At 34.3% G+C, this 16,530-nt stretch overlaps 1 protein-coding gene across 12 annotated transcripts in view; it reads left to right on the top strand.

The window, feature by feature from the left end:
- The window catches only part of ASAP1 (ArfGAP with SH3 domain, ankyrin repeat and PH domain 1), a 176,523-nt gene that overhangs the window by 109,603 nt on the left and 50,390 nt on the right, over positions 1–16,530 (top strand). For all 12 annotated transcript variants that reach the window (XM_072925006.1, XM_072925005.1, XM_072925004.1 and 9 more), the window contains 7 exons: positions 5,509–5,654; positions 9,071–9,145; positions 9,484–9,533; positions 9,880–10,009; positions 10,779–10,864; positions 11,591–11,666; positions 12,529–12,615. In XM_072925006.1, the coding sequence (XP_072781107.1) occupies positions 5,509–5,654; positions 9,071–9,145; positions 9,484–9,533; positions 9,880–10,009; positions 10,779–10,864; positions 11,591–11,666; positions 12,529–12,615 (650 nt within the window). The remainder of the gene's footprint in view (positions 1–5,508; positions 5,655–9,070; positions 9,146–9,483; positions 9,534–9,879; positions 10,010–10,778; positions 10,865–11,590; positions 11,667–12,528; positions 12,616–16,530) is intronic.

Below are 16,530 nucleotides of genomic sequence, written 5' to 3'. Positions count from 1 at the left end.
ATCAATCTAGTTAAATTCTCCTGTGCAAAGTTTCCCAGTGCATCTTTATATTCTTCGGTTCTTAAGTCACTTGAGAAAGAGAGTGTCCCTGCCCATGTCTCACAGCATTGGCCTCAAACCCATCAAAATGACTCATCTGATATGAAATTGAGGGAACTTTGCATGTTCTGGACAAAAATGTGTGCAAGAGACTTTGAAATGCCAAAGCTTGTTAGAGTAGAGCCAGAAGAGTTTTTGGTGGATGCATCCAAACTTTGTTCTGTGGACCATTCTGTCTCTTTAAAATAGGCTTGAGTTGTTTCCATTATTACTCACAGTAATAATGTGAAACTTGTATATCTTAGATCTTCTGAACTCAGCAACTCTAAGGGGATTTGATTTTTTTTTTGTTGTTCCCTTTTTTTTTTTTTACAGAAACTGTCACATTTAATTATCCTCACTTGCTCTTTCTTTTTCCAAAAATGGAAGCATATACTTCCTTTTCTAAAATAGAGAAGAGGGGGAGTGAATTTTGAGCAACAGGGACAGGAACTGCACACAATATTAAGGGTTTAAGTCCACTGTGGCAATATTTTGATATTGCTCTATTGCATGCTGTGTTTCTTCATAATTTCTGTTGTGCAGCTTTGTTTTGCTTGGTACTGAATGTCAAGGTGATAGAACTCCAGAACCTTTCCTTGTAATGTCTAGTAATGCAATAATTTCCTTCAAGTTAGAAGTGTTTTCCCTCATGTGCTGCACTGCCTCTAGTGCACAAATCCATGCATTGGCCATTAAACATGAAATTCCTTGAACTTGGGAACTGCCCTGGTGGGAGCCTCTTGCTGTGGACTGCACAGTTAGTGGGTGTATGTAGAGACTTCTGGTTCACTGGTGACCTCCCTCTGGTGAGAAAATTAACACTTCTTTCTTTCCTTTCCTCCACATACTTTTTTAGCTGGCTTTTCTTCCTTGTGAGGCTCATCCCTCTATGTCTGCTTAGTTCCTTTCAGTGTTTATGTGAGGGAGAGGACTTATTGGAAAATCAATAATTTAATGTGGACTTCCTTTCCCTATATGCTTTCTGATGTCCTGGAGATGGGAGTTTTTTGATGCAAAATTTTCTTAAATAAAACCTGCGTTTCTTGTTCAGCATTTTGTATTCATCTACATGTCCACCAATTCTATTCTGTACTGTAGTTCCTACAAATAGCCTGGGGAATATATAAGCAATATTGCTGCTGGTGCATACTTGAATTCTTAGTTCTCTCTGGAGCTTACTAAAAATAGCTGTTATATTTGCTTTTCTTTGTTCCTGTAGTGTTAAGGCTGATATAAATAAGAGGCTTCACTTTGCACCTGTGTAGTTTGCCCATTTTATTCTTTTGTACATGGATCTAAGTGACTTGCCATTGCTCATGTTATCAGATTTTAAGACCTCAACTGTTAGATTTGCTATAAATCCTCTGAAGCAGAGGAGAAAGAAAATTCTTCCATGAGAACTTCTTCAAGCGTGTCAGTGGTGAACAGAAATGCAAAAAGAAGTCATTTACTTTTCTGGGCTGGGTTATCTCTCATTGCTCTTGTACTGTGATGATCTAGAGAAATTTGCAGACTCAGTGAGATGTTTCTTGCTCTGAAATATGGAAAGAGGCTTTTATTACTTTTCCCTTGAGCAATCTTATTCCAGAAAGCATTATTGTTATCAAGTTCAGACAATTGTATGGTGGTCAAATAATTTTTCTATTAGTTTTTCATTATATTTCAGCTTTGTGAAGAATGAAATGGGAAAGGGTTTTTTTAAAATTTCAAATAATTTCTGCCATCCTTTTTAACCTTGCCAGCTTTCTTGCTTTTCTAAAGCCTTTCTGAGTCATCCTTCATTCATAAATACATCTTGGCTCTGACCTTGGTTATTTTTCCTCCGGCTATCCATGGAACAAAGCTGTTTTAGAAAAAACTTAAAAATAGTTTAAAGTTGATCAAAATTCTGAAATATGATTTTAATTTTTGTTAACTTAACCACATATGCCCAGATATGCAGAATTAATTCTCTTTAATTTAGACATTCTTCAGGTTTGTTTGGGCATAATCAATGACAAAAATAATGTTCTTCTGTAAACTATTGTGCTTGTGTTCTTCAGTGTTTTCAGGGTAATATGTTTGAACAAAACTGTTGTAGAGGAAGGCCATTTTAAGCCTTTAATTTCTGGACCATATAAAGGCTATTCTTTAACCTCTTACCACAGTATTTGTACTTCTGTACCCTTACTTAATATGCACAAGTAGACAGAAATCTCACTAGGCTCAGAGGCATATGCTAAAATATGCTTTGATAATTTTTGAGTGGGAAATAAACATAGTATTTAATGAAAGCTGTGGGTTCTAGTGAAAGAGTACAAATTCTGGGAGTCTCATTTAGGTATTTTCTATTCATCCTGGGAAAAGTTTCCCACAGGGTCACTTTAGGCATGGATCACTGCAGGTGACTGCCTAGGAGTGCAGTGCAAGGTGGGATTCAGCCCTGGGAGGCTTCTGGAAGAGCTGCTGTGCAGCAAAAGCTGCTGCAAAGCTGCCATGGCTGCCACCCCTTCCTGAGCTGCTTGGATCTGCATATCCAGAGGCATTCCTGTTATTTACTCTTAATATTTCCTCAAAAGACATGTTAGAGATCAGACATAAGGGATGCCACAGCATTATTATGCACTGGGAGCTGCGAGGGTTTTATCAAGCCAAAGGTAAATTCTGCGCTGAATGCTGCCCAGAGTTGAAGGTGTGGGTTGTGGAGAAGATGCACAGCTTTCAGCTCAGAAAATGCCACGGCTGTATCCAGGCCAGCATGCTGCTTTATAACATTTGCCACGCTCTGGTGGCATTCTCAGCATGGGCTCAGGTGCTGCTGGCCTTGCCAGGTCCCACTGGGAAGGGAATGATGAGTGAGGCCCCTTTGAAGGGAGCTGCGTTCATCAGTGGGTGCAGAGCCCTTCCTCAGTTTTCAGTCATTCTGGCACGCCTCAGGGAGCTGCTGAAGGAGCAGGATGTTTGGCTGGGGAAGTTGTTCTATTTTCATCACAGTGCTGAGCATTGCTTACAATATTGAAAAGACATGATTCAGTTCTGGAAGACAAATCTTATTCCCTGTATGTATGCTGTCAGTGATCACGTCTCACTCTTAGGGTTATTAAAGTCTCGTGTGAGGACTTGTATCTAAGAAAGTAAATATTGTCGTGCCTGTTACAGCTTTCTGTATGCAAAGGACATTCTGTTAGGACACTAGGAAGTAATTTCTGAGTGCATGAGGCACCTACAGTGAGATTAAAGAATGCTCTTTGCTCTAAGCATGTCTGGTTTCACATTCCATATTTTAGCGCAGGCTACGTTGCAGATTTAATTTTTCAGCTATGTGCATTTACGGTCAAGTAGGGAATTGCCTTACCTCTTCAGTAGAAAATATTTAATCTCCTTTTGCAAGATTTACATTGATACTTGTGTAGAAATTGGAAATTTCTTATTCTTACAGAGTACTTGCATTTTGTATGCCTTTGTGTGGCAATTACAGAAATAATTACGGGAGTATTCCTATTACTTCACCATCAAAACTTCATTTCTAGATTGAGGTGATTTGTAGTCTGGGATTCTTGAGAATTTCCTCTATATTGTTCTAGAATAATGATCTGTTTCCTGCTTCCTCTTTCTGAGTGGGAATATCTTTTGCCCTTCTATAGATAAAGGAAACAAACTTCTTCAGCTCCTTTTCACTCTCTTTATGAAATAATTTTTAAAAATGCTCAATGAAACAATGCAGTGCTTAAAATCAAAATGCTGGGAAATACTGTGGTGGAAAAAGCAAGGACAGGGATTCCATGATCCAGCAGGGCTCTTTCTGGCCTTCCATTATCCTTGCTTTTCCTTCAGCACAGCTGGATATGCTATGCCTGAGCTTTACTCACTCAGGACTTAAACTAAAGCTCCTTCACAGATAAAGTCCTATATTTGTGCAAAAGCTTTTACATCAAAACAAAATGCATATTTTATTGTTATGTAGTGTTTTCCTTGAGTTCAGTGCTAAGCTATTTGATTAAAACTGTATGCTTTTGGAACAGTTTTCTTAAAAACATATGGCTTGAATTGCAACTCTATATTAACATAAGATTAAATACTTGGCCTCTTGAAAACTTCATTATTAATGTCTGATTTTTAGAATGTGACTGGTGTGATGTGTGAGCTTTGGGGCTTGGTATTGGTAAATAAGGATTGTACTTTTTTTTTTAATAGGTTTTGACATTTTTTTGTTGGAGCTTTGCTGCACTGTTGTTTGAGTATCTGCAGTACCTTAGAAGAGTTAACTGTTTAATTCTTCCTCAGCTGTTTTTTAAAGTCCAAATAGATTTATGCATTGTGAGGCATTATTCATGAGACATTAGTCATGAGAAATTGTTTGCAACTTACATATTTTTTTTTCCTTCTCTCTTTTGAGTCATAACTTTTAATTCAGATGCTCTCAGGCAATATCATAACTTGGCTTAAAAAAAAATTAGAGAATCTGGGGGAAAAGAAACCATAATACCTCCTGGCAGCTGTTCTCTCTTTCCCTTCCTCTCTTTCATTGCACAGAACTTGTGCTGTAGCTCTGTGGTTTTGTTTTGTGGTTTGCAGAAAAAAGCCCACATAGTAAGTCTAGGCAATTCATTTAACTGAAATATCAATTTAATTAATACTAATAATATCCTCTAAGACAGATAACGATGATAAAGCTTTTCCCAAAGGGCTGCAGAGGTAAATTTTTTATTTAAAGATACTAAAATGGAAGTAACAAAAAAAATGAAAACACATGCCAGAAAGGAAACAAAATAGAAGCAGGAAAGACATTTCAGATTCAACAGTTTCTAGTTCATTCTTGAGTCAGGGATTTTTCTCACTTTCACTGGCTTCAACTGCATTGTCTTGGTTCTGACCTATGTGCAGTTTGCTATTAAATACATTGGAAAGAGTCTTTGGCTGTGTACCAATACACATTCTGTTATCTGGGATAACTCAGTGTACAAAGCAGGCAAAAAGGGAACCTTTGTAAGTTGTTTCTTCTTTTGAACTTACAGTCAGATTCAGACTTGGACTCCTTACTTTTCTATCTGATACTTTTGACTTTTTTGTTCTGTAAAAATGTCCAACATTTCAAAAGAAAAGTTCATGTATGCATGAAAGTTCCTGTAGTGTGCTGCTAAAAATTCCAGTGTTGTTTACAAAACAATCTTATGTTGTTTCACTGATGTATTATTGATGTTATTACTCTGTCAATAGCTACAGAGTTTTTTCATCTCTGTATTACGTGTTTCAGCTTGCTAATTTAAAATGCATATATATGACTATTGCTAAATAGTTCCTTTTAATCTTAAAATTCTTTTAATTTTCAGTAGATGTGTTGACCTGTTGCTTTTCTCAAAGTACTGTTTGTTAGTTATTGAGTTGTAATAAGCTTAAAATTATAATTGACTGGCTACAAAAAAACTGATTTTTGATTTTTCTTTGCAGATCATGTTCAAAATGAAGAAAACTATGCACAAGTACTAGATAAATTTGGAAGTAATTTTTTAAGTCGGGATAATCCAGATCTTGGCACGGCTTTTGTAAAATTTTCCACACTTACTAAAGAATTATCAACCCTGTTGAAGAACCTGGTGAGGAGTTTCAAACTTTCTTAGCTTTTAACTTGTTTCAAAATAAAGTATAATACAAGAACAGCATGATCACGATGACTAAGGATAATTTTTAACATGCTTGCAGTTTTTTTGCAAAACAAATTCAACAGTCTCTTCAGAGAGGATCTCTAAAGGGTGTTATGACACACTCTGTGTTTGATTCTTAAATGGCAGTTAAGAAGGTAAATACAAATGTTGAGACATCCCTAAAGTCATCATTCACAAGTGATTGATGGTGATGGACTTTAATTTTAAATCATCCCTTAACATGAAGTCTTTCTTGTTAAAAATACAATATCACTATTTATGGCTGTTTTGTTTTACCACAAAAGGAGATACATTCACTTTTTGGAAAAAAAAATAATAATTTGAGTATGTTTAAATGGTATAAACGGTCCACTCTCCCTGTTATATATAAAGCATGCCTTGCTTAAATGCCAAGTTTTTGAAGGTGGTTTAAAGGTTTGTCTCAGTTTGAATTTGCTTTAGGCCTTTTATTTCTGAAAGCTGTTTAATAAAACTACAGTCATAGCAAATGTCTTTGAACACGGAAAGTAATGAAGCCATATTGCTTGTGAAATAATTTTTCATGGGCTTTGTAGCTGTTATATTCAGAAATTCATAGCTTCAGTTTTACATTTTTCTTACCGTTGGGTGAATTTCCAAGATTTTTGGTGTGTGAAGTACAAGTGATGTTATAGACTTGTCTTCATATAGTCCCCAACACAACCATAGCTGCTGTATATCACACCAAGAGTCACTGAGCAAAGTTCCCTGGCTTTGACAGTTGCCCAAGACCAAGTCTTGTGCTTTCCTCTGTAGAGACTTCTGTCACTCTGGATTAATTTGACCTTTAATTTAAATTTAGCACACAATTCAAAATAAATATTTTAAATTATCAATTAAAGTGCAGTTTAAGGACAGTTTGGGACTCGAACTCAAGTTTTTTGGAATCTTCCTAGACTTTGTCATTCCTAGCAGGGCATCCACAGAAATTTTAAACTTATTTCAGCTAGCAAAGATGTCAGGGTTTATTTATTTATTTAAAATAGCACAGTTCAAGCGGAAAAAAGCACTTTTGATTTAAGAAGCCACACTTATTCAAAACAGCATTATACTATTTCAGCTAGATTATGAAGCATTATCTACCCAAATTCTTCTTGACAGGATTTAAAATAGGGTGTTCACTAATTTACTTCATTCAGCGGTTTCAAATAGATGACAAACTTATCTTACCATTGCTTCAGCATTTTAAAACATTTCTTTTTCTTATTTTTTCTCCCCAAGGTAGAAAATTCTGCTTTGTCATTCTTAAACATCATTCTGTTTAATAAGATTACACTGAAAGAAAAAAAGATGTTGATATCAAAATAGAACTTGAGGTCCATTGAAAAAGCAGTTGAGAGAAGGACTCTGTTATGTCACTGATAAAGCCCCAGAGTAGGTGCTGTGCCTTATGTTGATAAAATTAATTGGAAAAATGCCAGGAGCTATTAAGATGAATGGCAGGATAATAGGTTTTGGGTTTTTTTTTTTCTTTTTTTAAATCTAGAACAAATTGTTGATGCCTTATTTAATAAGGTTACAATAAAATAATGAATGATCTTCAAAGACATAAAGATGAATAAGGGCTGGAGCTATGCAGTAGACAATGAAAAAAGTGGTTCACAAATTTTGATCCTTTTTGTTCCATCTTTGAACTTAATTATGATTCATTAAAATTTTCATAGGAATTGTGATATTATGGATATTTCATGAGAAAGAGGATACAAAATAACTTACTTTGTTCTTCATCAATTATGGGGTGACTAATTTTAAGAGTGATATTCACTTACTATGGAGTAAAGCCAGCAACTTTTATTACCTACACAACTTTTGGAAAGCATAATTTTGAAATGATTGCTCAGCATACAAGGGCAAGAATAAAAGCATGTCCATTAATCATTTTAACAAGGCTAAATAAGTTGCTGTGCAGTTTTTAATGTTAACTGTTGATGTTATCATTATGTTTAATGTCTGAAACTTAAAATTTATGAATGTAATTGTTAAGTTGTTGAATCACACAATGACACTTCAGTAAAGTTTTATAAAGGTAAAACCCTGGGATTGGCCATTGCCAACCCAGCCCTAAGTTTTTAGCAAAGTCTTGAGTGTTCCACCAGAATCAGTTTCTCTGTTTTTGGTTTTTTTTTTTTTAACTTCTACCTCCTTGGCCATTTTAGGTTTCATTCTTTATCCAGTAGTTAATTATAATAGTGCATTTTAAAGGTGTATAAAGACCTATGTATATGACAATGAGTGTATCAATATCTGTACATTGCTCTAGATGAGGTTTTGGCAGTACATTTGTAGTAGTTGCAGATTACTTATTTTGAAAATTTGCATGATTCTTGCCTTTTTCCAAGTGTTTAAAGCCTGTTTTTCTCTACCTATTTTTCCTGTAAATGTCCTCAGCTAGTGTCTTTTGTTCACAACCCTCACTAAATTTTCAAATGTGTTTTCATGTGTTAAAGGGTTTTTTCCCTTTATTTTGTCTATATGTGAAACTATTTTGCTTTATCAGATTGTTTCCAGTTAATTTGGGCTACTGTTTTATCAAGTCTTCAGTGATATAATAAATGTTTGCAAATACTTACTGTATTGGTATAATACACTGCTATTTACCTTTGGGTTTTTTGTTTTTTTCTATAGCTGACATACTCACTGGCTACTGTTCAGTCATTTCAAGCCAAAAATTAATGGCTTGAGTTGGTTCTCCTTAGTGGATACACCTGGAAAAAGAAAAAGAAGGCTACAGTGTCTTTAGAATATATGATGAGTTTGAGTGGAACAGTAGACCTGTTTGAGTGGTTGTTTTGATAATCTTGTCAATAATCAAACAGGCATGAACTCAGTGGGGTGAAATTTAAACTCATGAGAGTTTAAGGGGATGTTAGATATATACAATGGACAAGGAAAGAAACAGTGTTCCCAAAAAGTGGGGAATATTCAAAGAGCTGGTGCCCTGTTTTCTCCTTCTGTTCATGGTTGAATTAACACGTGATTTGTGTGTTCCCTGCCTGTGGCACAGCAGGTCCTTCTTACTCAGGAGGCTGTAGCCAAATTTGTACCCAAATGTTTGCTTCAAGGGGATGAATATTGCCTTGAAGTGCTTTCAGAACTTTGCTTACATGCTATTTGTAAAATTCTGAGTTTGTCACCTGAAGTAAACATTAATTATAATATTTGTGTGTCTCGTGCAAGTAAGTGTTTATTAATTCTTCCCAGACTTGAATTTACTATGAACTTAAAAATGTGAGGTGATTGCAACTTGATTAGTGAAGTTCAAAGAATTGTTGGCAGTAGTTTAATAAGATTATAATAAATCCTTTTGAATTTAATGTTTTTCTTTTTAGCTCCAGGGTTTAAGCCACAATGTTATTTTCACTTTGGATTCTCTCTTAAAAGGAGACTTAAAAGGTGTTAAAGGGGTGAGTGTTGCAAACTAAATTTTTGTTACATGTTCATCTGTCTAGTGACCGTTTTCCTTTCAGTCATGAGAGTATTTCTTATGTTGGCATTTATTAACGTCTATTTAGTACAAGGAACAAAATTGACATGACTGCAATGAAATCTTGAAAATTTCATTGTAAATTGTTGTTTTAGTGTGCACAGGAAAGCAATAGGTTACAAGATTCAAACCCAGTATTTTTTCTAGCTGCTTTCTGAAAAGTTTTGAAGAAAACAGTAATTTTTGTTGCTATTTATTACTTAATAACTACAAAGAAAAAGTTTAAAAATATTCTAAGACAATTTTCTATTTCCTAAGGACCTCAAAAAGCCTTTTGACAAAGCCTGGAAAGATTATGAAACCAAATTGTAAGTATTTGTCTCCCACTTGACTTTGTTTTTTGTGGCGTTGGGATTTTTTAAATTAATTATTTGTAGCAGTATTATTTGTATTATTAGTATTGTTATTATTAAGATATAATTATTTATTGTTTTCCCCAAGTAACGCACAATCTAGAGAACCAAGTTGAAGGAGGAAGGGCAGTTTCATGGCTCAATAGCTTCTGGACACTTAAAATATGAAGGATTTGTTAGAGAAGCTAATCTTCAGAATGTATTCTTTAATACTTCTTAATTATTACTTTTTCCTTAAATAATGCTAGAGCACATTTAAGTAGAAGGAATTCTCTAAAATGCTTTCTAATTAAAATTTCAGCACAAAGATTGAAAAGGAGAAGAGAGAACATGCGAAGCAGCATGGGATGATAAGAACTGAGATCACCGGGGCTGAGATCGCAGAGGAAATGGAGAAGGAGAGGCGGCTGTTTCAGCTACAGATGTGTGAAGTAAGAAACAAATTTCAGTTTTTAATTGCAACACCAGAACTTATAATTAACTTTGTGGGCTTTTCTTGAAGGTGGTGAAATCTTCTTTATTGTTTAATGGGGGTGATGGGAGGAAATTGTTTTAGTGTGACACAGTACAGCAATATAAAGAAAATTATTTTAGCGACTCTTGTACAAAACTTGGCTTCTTTTTGTTTTATTCCTTTTCCTTTTTTTTTTTTAGATTATTGTGGGAAGGTTCTTGGGCTGAAAATGCAATGTGGAAATATTTCTTATTTTATCAGGTTTATGGTTTAGCAATATTTTGATGTCTTTCTTCCAATATGCTTTCTGAAATTTTGAAAATTTCTAATAAAGTGAGAAATGTTAGTGATACATTTAATTCCATAAAGTTGATTTTTTAATATTAATAGTTCTTTTTGTTACATTTTAGTGGAGATTACTTTAAATTGCACAGTGTTTGTACTGTCAGAATATTTCAGCAATGACTACAGTAGCATTAAAAAAGGGAAATCTTTAGACAATTGTAAAGAATGAAATTTCTTCTTGCATTTGCTTTATATTTTGGGGTATTTAAATTTTATGTAGTGGCCAGATAGATTGTTACCTGTTTTAAATTTAGTTCAGCAGTGGTGGACTGGTGTTTTATGGCTCAGCACCCAAGTTAAACACAGATTTTTAATTCATTGAGCAAATAATGTTTTATTGTTTGAAAATTGTTGAAGTTTGTGATACATGATTATCAATATGTTGTCCATTTTCTATACAGTATCTTATTAAGGTTAATGAAATCAAGACAAAAAAGGGTGTGGACCTTCTGCAGAACCTTATTAAATATTACCATGCACAATGCAAGTAAGTGCTGCAATGCTTTAAGTTTTAGTTACAATTTTGTTTTTTGCACAAGATTTTGTTTCCATTTGTTTGAATGTATCGGGGCTTTCTTTTTTCATGACTGTGTTGTGCTTGTCTACCTCTTCTGAGGCTGTAGACTTCCAGGAGAGAGTGTGTGAATGAGTTTGTGGGGCAGGGCAGTGACGGAGAAAGAGGCCGAAGGAAAACCTTGCATGTTGAATACAAAAATTAATTTTATTTCCAAAGACATAAATCTAGAATGCATTTTTATAAATATCTTGTTTATTCTAATTAATAGTTTTCAGTCTTTGTGTAAATTTCAAAACCACTGTGAACACCAGTAATTTCTTTGGATTTCCTTGAGGTGAAACAGGTGAGATACAACCTTGTCGTCATTAGAACCACAAAGGCAAACACACAGGAACTTAAGTTAAATACAGAAAAAATATTTTAGAAATTACTGTAGGAGAAACATGCTGGCTATATGCTCTCTACTTTGATTATTAAAGCCACAACAGTGTATCTCCACTGTTGAAAAATAACTCTAAACTACTACGCAGGGGTTTTTTGTTGGGGTTTTTACTTCTTTAATTATTTTGTTCCGTTTTGAACGTGGAAAAAGCTGGATGTGTTTTATTGATTTTGCTATTTTTCTACACAAGACATAGAACTTTGTGTTGTGAATTTGTTACATTCCTGATAAATCAAAGGTATTTTTCATTCCAGTTTCTTCCAAGATGGCTTGAAAACAGCTGATAAACTTAAACAATATATTGAAAAGTTGGCTGCTGACTTATATAATGTAAGTTTACTTACAAGTAGCTTTATATCTGAAAAGGAAGATATTTTGTTTATATAAGTACATTTTAAATATAACAACAAGGATCTATATTCCATTTGCTTTTTATAAATGAAAAATGTCTTGAAACTGAACATAGTAAGGTGAAGAAAAGACATCTTATCTGTTAAACTTCATATGCAATTTTTAGAGCTATTAGGAAAAGTAGCTTTCATTCTACTATTAATTCAATCATATATTAAGGTAAAATTACTTTTAAGTGTGAATATTGGAATCAGCTTATATTATTAATATTAATTTTAGTACAATTTTCACTTATTAAAACCAAACTACTTAATGATAACACCAGGGTTTTAAAATGAATTAATTTGTGATGTTTATTGAAGAAAAGTAATAATATGGAATCAAAGATCATTTGTCACCCAAGTGTTTTTGTATTCTATAATAAGAAATACAGTAATCCCATTTGCTGTTGTAATTTGTTGCTAAATTAAACTGCATTTTTATTCCTTAAGTAATCTGTCAAATTCATTTGAGTTATTTTAATATTTCAGAGGAAAATTGGCTTCTTTTTTTTCTTTCTTTATTAATAGATTAATATTATATTAGTAAGCCATGTCAATGTAACAGAACAAACAGTGTATGTCGAGTTTTACATTCATTTTAGCTTGCTTTTCAAGCAGTAAATGCATAGAAGGTGAAGATACAAGAATGGATTGGTCCATGAAAATAAACTCAGCTGTTACAAAAACACAAAATAATTGAGCTAGTTGTTCAGGAAATCTAAAATGGTATACTGAAACACATAAAACTTTAAAATAAAAGTTGCATCCAGCAAGCACATAACGGCAATCTCTTTCTATAGATAAAGCAGACACAAGATGAAGAAAAGAAACAACTTACAGCTCTTAGAGATTTGATAAAATCTTCTCTGCAGCTTGATCAGAAGGAGGTAAATAATTTAGACATGTTATTCTTGGAGATAATGTAAGTTTGTGAATTTTATATACGTAGATTGGTTTAATGAATATTAAATTTGTGCAGTTATTGGCTCAAAAGAGTTGGACTTTTAACATCATGGCAAAACTAATATTTATACTGTTCAACTACATATCAACAAGCAATGTTTTTACATTCATTTTCTGTTTCCATTTTATGTACAAAGAGAAATTATTCTCTTTTTTATGTACTTTCTTTATGTACTGTAAGAAGAGTTGTAATGGGTCAGATAAATGCTTCATCTACCCCAACATTCTGTCCTTGACAATGATAAGGAATGATGGTTCAGGGAAAACAATGAAGAGAAGGGATGCACACTTCCATCTTGTGTTCTGCTATCCTCCAGCTAGTTTGTGTTGAGGATTTTCCTGACCCATGTGATCCCAAGGCACAATGAGAACCAGAGGTTTGTCTTTGGCTGTGGTTTGCACTTTAGAGTTCATCTGCTAACTCACATGGATTTTGGACTGTTGTTCCCCTTCCAAACTCCTTTTGCTAATAGTATATAGAAAGGAAGAAAATTTCTTTCAGGGCAGTTATAAAGTAAAATTCATCATCAAATGCACTGGTATCTGGTATCCACTGCAAAAGTAGAGGGAAACACATGTGATGTCCATTGCAGATATTCTGGAATACTTCTTGAACTAGGAGATAACCTAATAACACACATCACAGCTTTTACCTGAGGTAATACTCTGACTTTTCAAAATCATAGTGCCTGAGAGAAATACTGAATATTCCATGGTGACAGTGACTGTTGGGAAGGTCAGTGTAGCTTTTCTTCAGCTTTTTTTTTCCTTACCCTCTGTTCATTTTCTTGTAGGTGTAGAAGACATTAATATTTACCAGGTGTCTATTATTAAATATGAATTCTAACTAATCATTAGACAGCTGCCATTCTGCTGAATATATATGATCATCCAAATGTATGATCAGCAGTATTGCAAATGTCATATATACATAAAAACATAATTTACAGCCAGTTCACTGAGTCAGTCAAGTTCTTGATGCCAGTTTATAGTGGGTGTTGAGAACAAAATGCAGGGCAATAAACACTGATACTTCTCCAGAATACCCTCCCATTAGTAGCTTGACTGGCTTGGAAGTCTTTGAATTTGTGCAGTTGTTTTTTGAAGAAGTGTAAATCAGCTGTAAATTATCTTACAGCTGTGCCTTTCCCACCAAGGCTGCATGTTGTGTGGAAAAATCTTTCTGCTTTTATTTGTCTTGAACTTTTAGAACTGCATACCCTATTCAGGATCTGACTGTATGTGTGTGAATTTATGATATCCTCACTGGATAATTTTTTGTTCTTTTGTCTTTTTTATATTTTTCTATATAAAACCTTACATTGATTTGCCTTTTGGCCAGAAGAGGTGTGTAAGTTTGATCATCTGTAAAGCTATAACCATATCATACTGGTTTTGAATCTTCATGGTGAGCTCACAATATCTTATTCTTTCCCTTTGCATCACTTGGCATTTTTTTTATGCTGATCTTCACCTGTCATTTGTTGCCAAGCTACTCACTATTGTTGAGTTCCTGAGAAATTCTTCAGTCAGCCTTTCTTGAGTATCCTGAGTAATTTAATAGCTTCTAACAAAATTTGACAGTTTGCTGTTCACTCTTTTTCATATTGTTTGTGTTAGACACCATATGTGTTGGTGCAGCTTTCTGTGAAACTCATTTGGCTGTTTCATGCTTTTAACCTGTTATCTCACCTGGGGACTTATCCTCTAGTCCTGTGGCAGTGTAATTCTTTCCCTTTCATAAAGAAAAATAAATGTCCATTGAAAGTCCAGGTACACTGCATCAGTCATCATTTACTTACTAATTCTTCCAGGAAACTCCAGGAAATTTTTGTACACAGCCTTTCTGTTCAAAAGTTGCCCTGATTTTACAGTGTATGTGATAATAAATATACTCTTCAAAGCAGTTTTCATTAATGTCCCTTCTGTGCTATGAAGCTAAAAGATCCTTAATTTCCTGGGTTCTCTGAAACTTTTGGAAAATAGGACTTCAGTAGCTAATGCAAGTGTTTTCATGGGTTGTCACATAATTTTATACATAGCCCATTGTGATCATGGCCACTGTGTGTAGATGTGTGGCTTGAAGTTAGTAAATTAACTAATGTGGAATCACAGCTAATAAGGAATGATGGATGATTAATTCCTTACAGTGATTTGGTATTTTTCTTTTGAATGCTTTCTTACATATGCTTATATAACATAGGTGTAAATCATATAGTAGACAAACCTTGGCCAGGAATCTATTCTTCTTCCTGCATCTCTAGTCCCACCACTCTGACAACACACTCTACATGTTTTTTAGAATTTCTTTCATGGCACAAATGCTGACAGGAGTATCACAGAGCACCTTTGAATAGATCCCGATTTACTGTAAAAGCTGCCAACTCTTTCCAGTGCTCAGTTTTCCCTTACCTCCTACTTTATAGTCTTTCCTGATTCTCAGTTTGCTATTTTTTCCCTTCCATCTCCAATGTGCACATGGACTTATCAGATCTCTTCTATAACACTTACAGGACTTTCCATACAAACATTACATTTATCGTGTCCCTATTGCCTAAATCACTCTGAACATAATTCCTGCTCATTCTTCACTGGGAATTGATTCCCAACACACAGAGCAATGAGACTTGCTCTCCTCTCATGTATCTTTTCTTCCACAAGCTGATTATTTGGGAAGCAAAGAAAAACTTCTCCTGCTCTCCTGGATGCTGCATATGTTGTTGAGTTCATGCTTCTTGACAATCAGCCAGTTCTTGGAAATAAATTAGGACAAATGGATAGATGTTGTTCACAATGTATTGTGCATTCATGGCTGCATATGGTACAGTCCAGACAAGTCAAGTTTCAAAATTGTTCATAGATTATTATGAAGCAGAGTAACAGTTGAAATAGGTTTGGATTTTTGGTTACCTGTTTTCCTGGATGTGTAGTAAAAAAAATGTAGTAGAAAAACCTCATCTAAAATATATAAGTAAAGTCAAATTTAAATGTGAAGTCAAATTTTGAAACTTGAATACATGTTGAAATAAAGAAGCTTCACAAACATCACCAAAATAAACTGTGCAACTGTTCTGACTGTAATTAGAAAAATTCTAGGACTCTCGAAAAACTCTGTCTGTGTATACATGTGTAATATATGTATATAAAGTTATAAAAATGTAAAAATAAAGTCATTGTTTTGAAGAGAATTGAAGTTGTGTCTTAGAAGAAAAAGGAGCAGTGTTGTGATTCTCAGCTATCCAGGAAATCACAATGCAATGAAAGAATCTGCTTTTTTGATAAAATAACCATTTGATCACATTGATGTTCAAGTTTCTCTCTCAAAATCAACACGTGGACTTTTAGTCATGAGATTCTGCTACATGACATGAATCAGAGTGTAATGATGCTAGCAGAAATTGAAGAGCTTGACAAAACAATGTGTTACGTAGGTATTCAATGTTTATTCCTGAAGCTGCATGTCAGCATTCGTTACTCCTTGGTTAAGAGACAGCAAAGCCTGATGTGCCCTGAGTTTTCACCAGTCAGCCTCCATCACTGTGTGTATCTAAATCTTCAAGTACATAAAGCTGGGCTTTATTATTTTAACAGATGGTTTGGTGGATTATGATTAAGTATACATTTTCCCACTTATATTAGTGTACTATAATCTCATTGATGGAAAATTTATGGATTAATGGAATTATTGAAGAACATTAAATGAATGGGATTTGCTCCAGTGGATTTGTAAAAAAATCAGAAGTATTCTTACCAGTCATTGCTTTGGCAGGGAAGCAGTTTGAAATAATAAAATTTAGGCCCTACTTGTTGATAGCTAAAAGTTTTTTTGATTGAGAGAA

The sequence above is a fragment of the Taeniopygia guttata genome, chromosome 2 (genome assembly GCF_048771995.1).
Source record: "Taeniopygia guttata chromosome 2, bTaeGut7.mat, whole genome shotgun sequence".
In the NCBI taxonomy this organism is placed as follows: Eukaryota; Metazoa; Chordata; class Aves; order Passeriformes; family Estrildidae; genus Taeniopygia; species Taeniopygia guttata.
The sequence above is the reverse complement of the archived record's forward strand: the minus strand, read 5'-3'. Positions and strand labels throughout refer to the sequence as shown.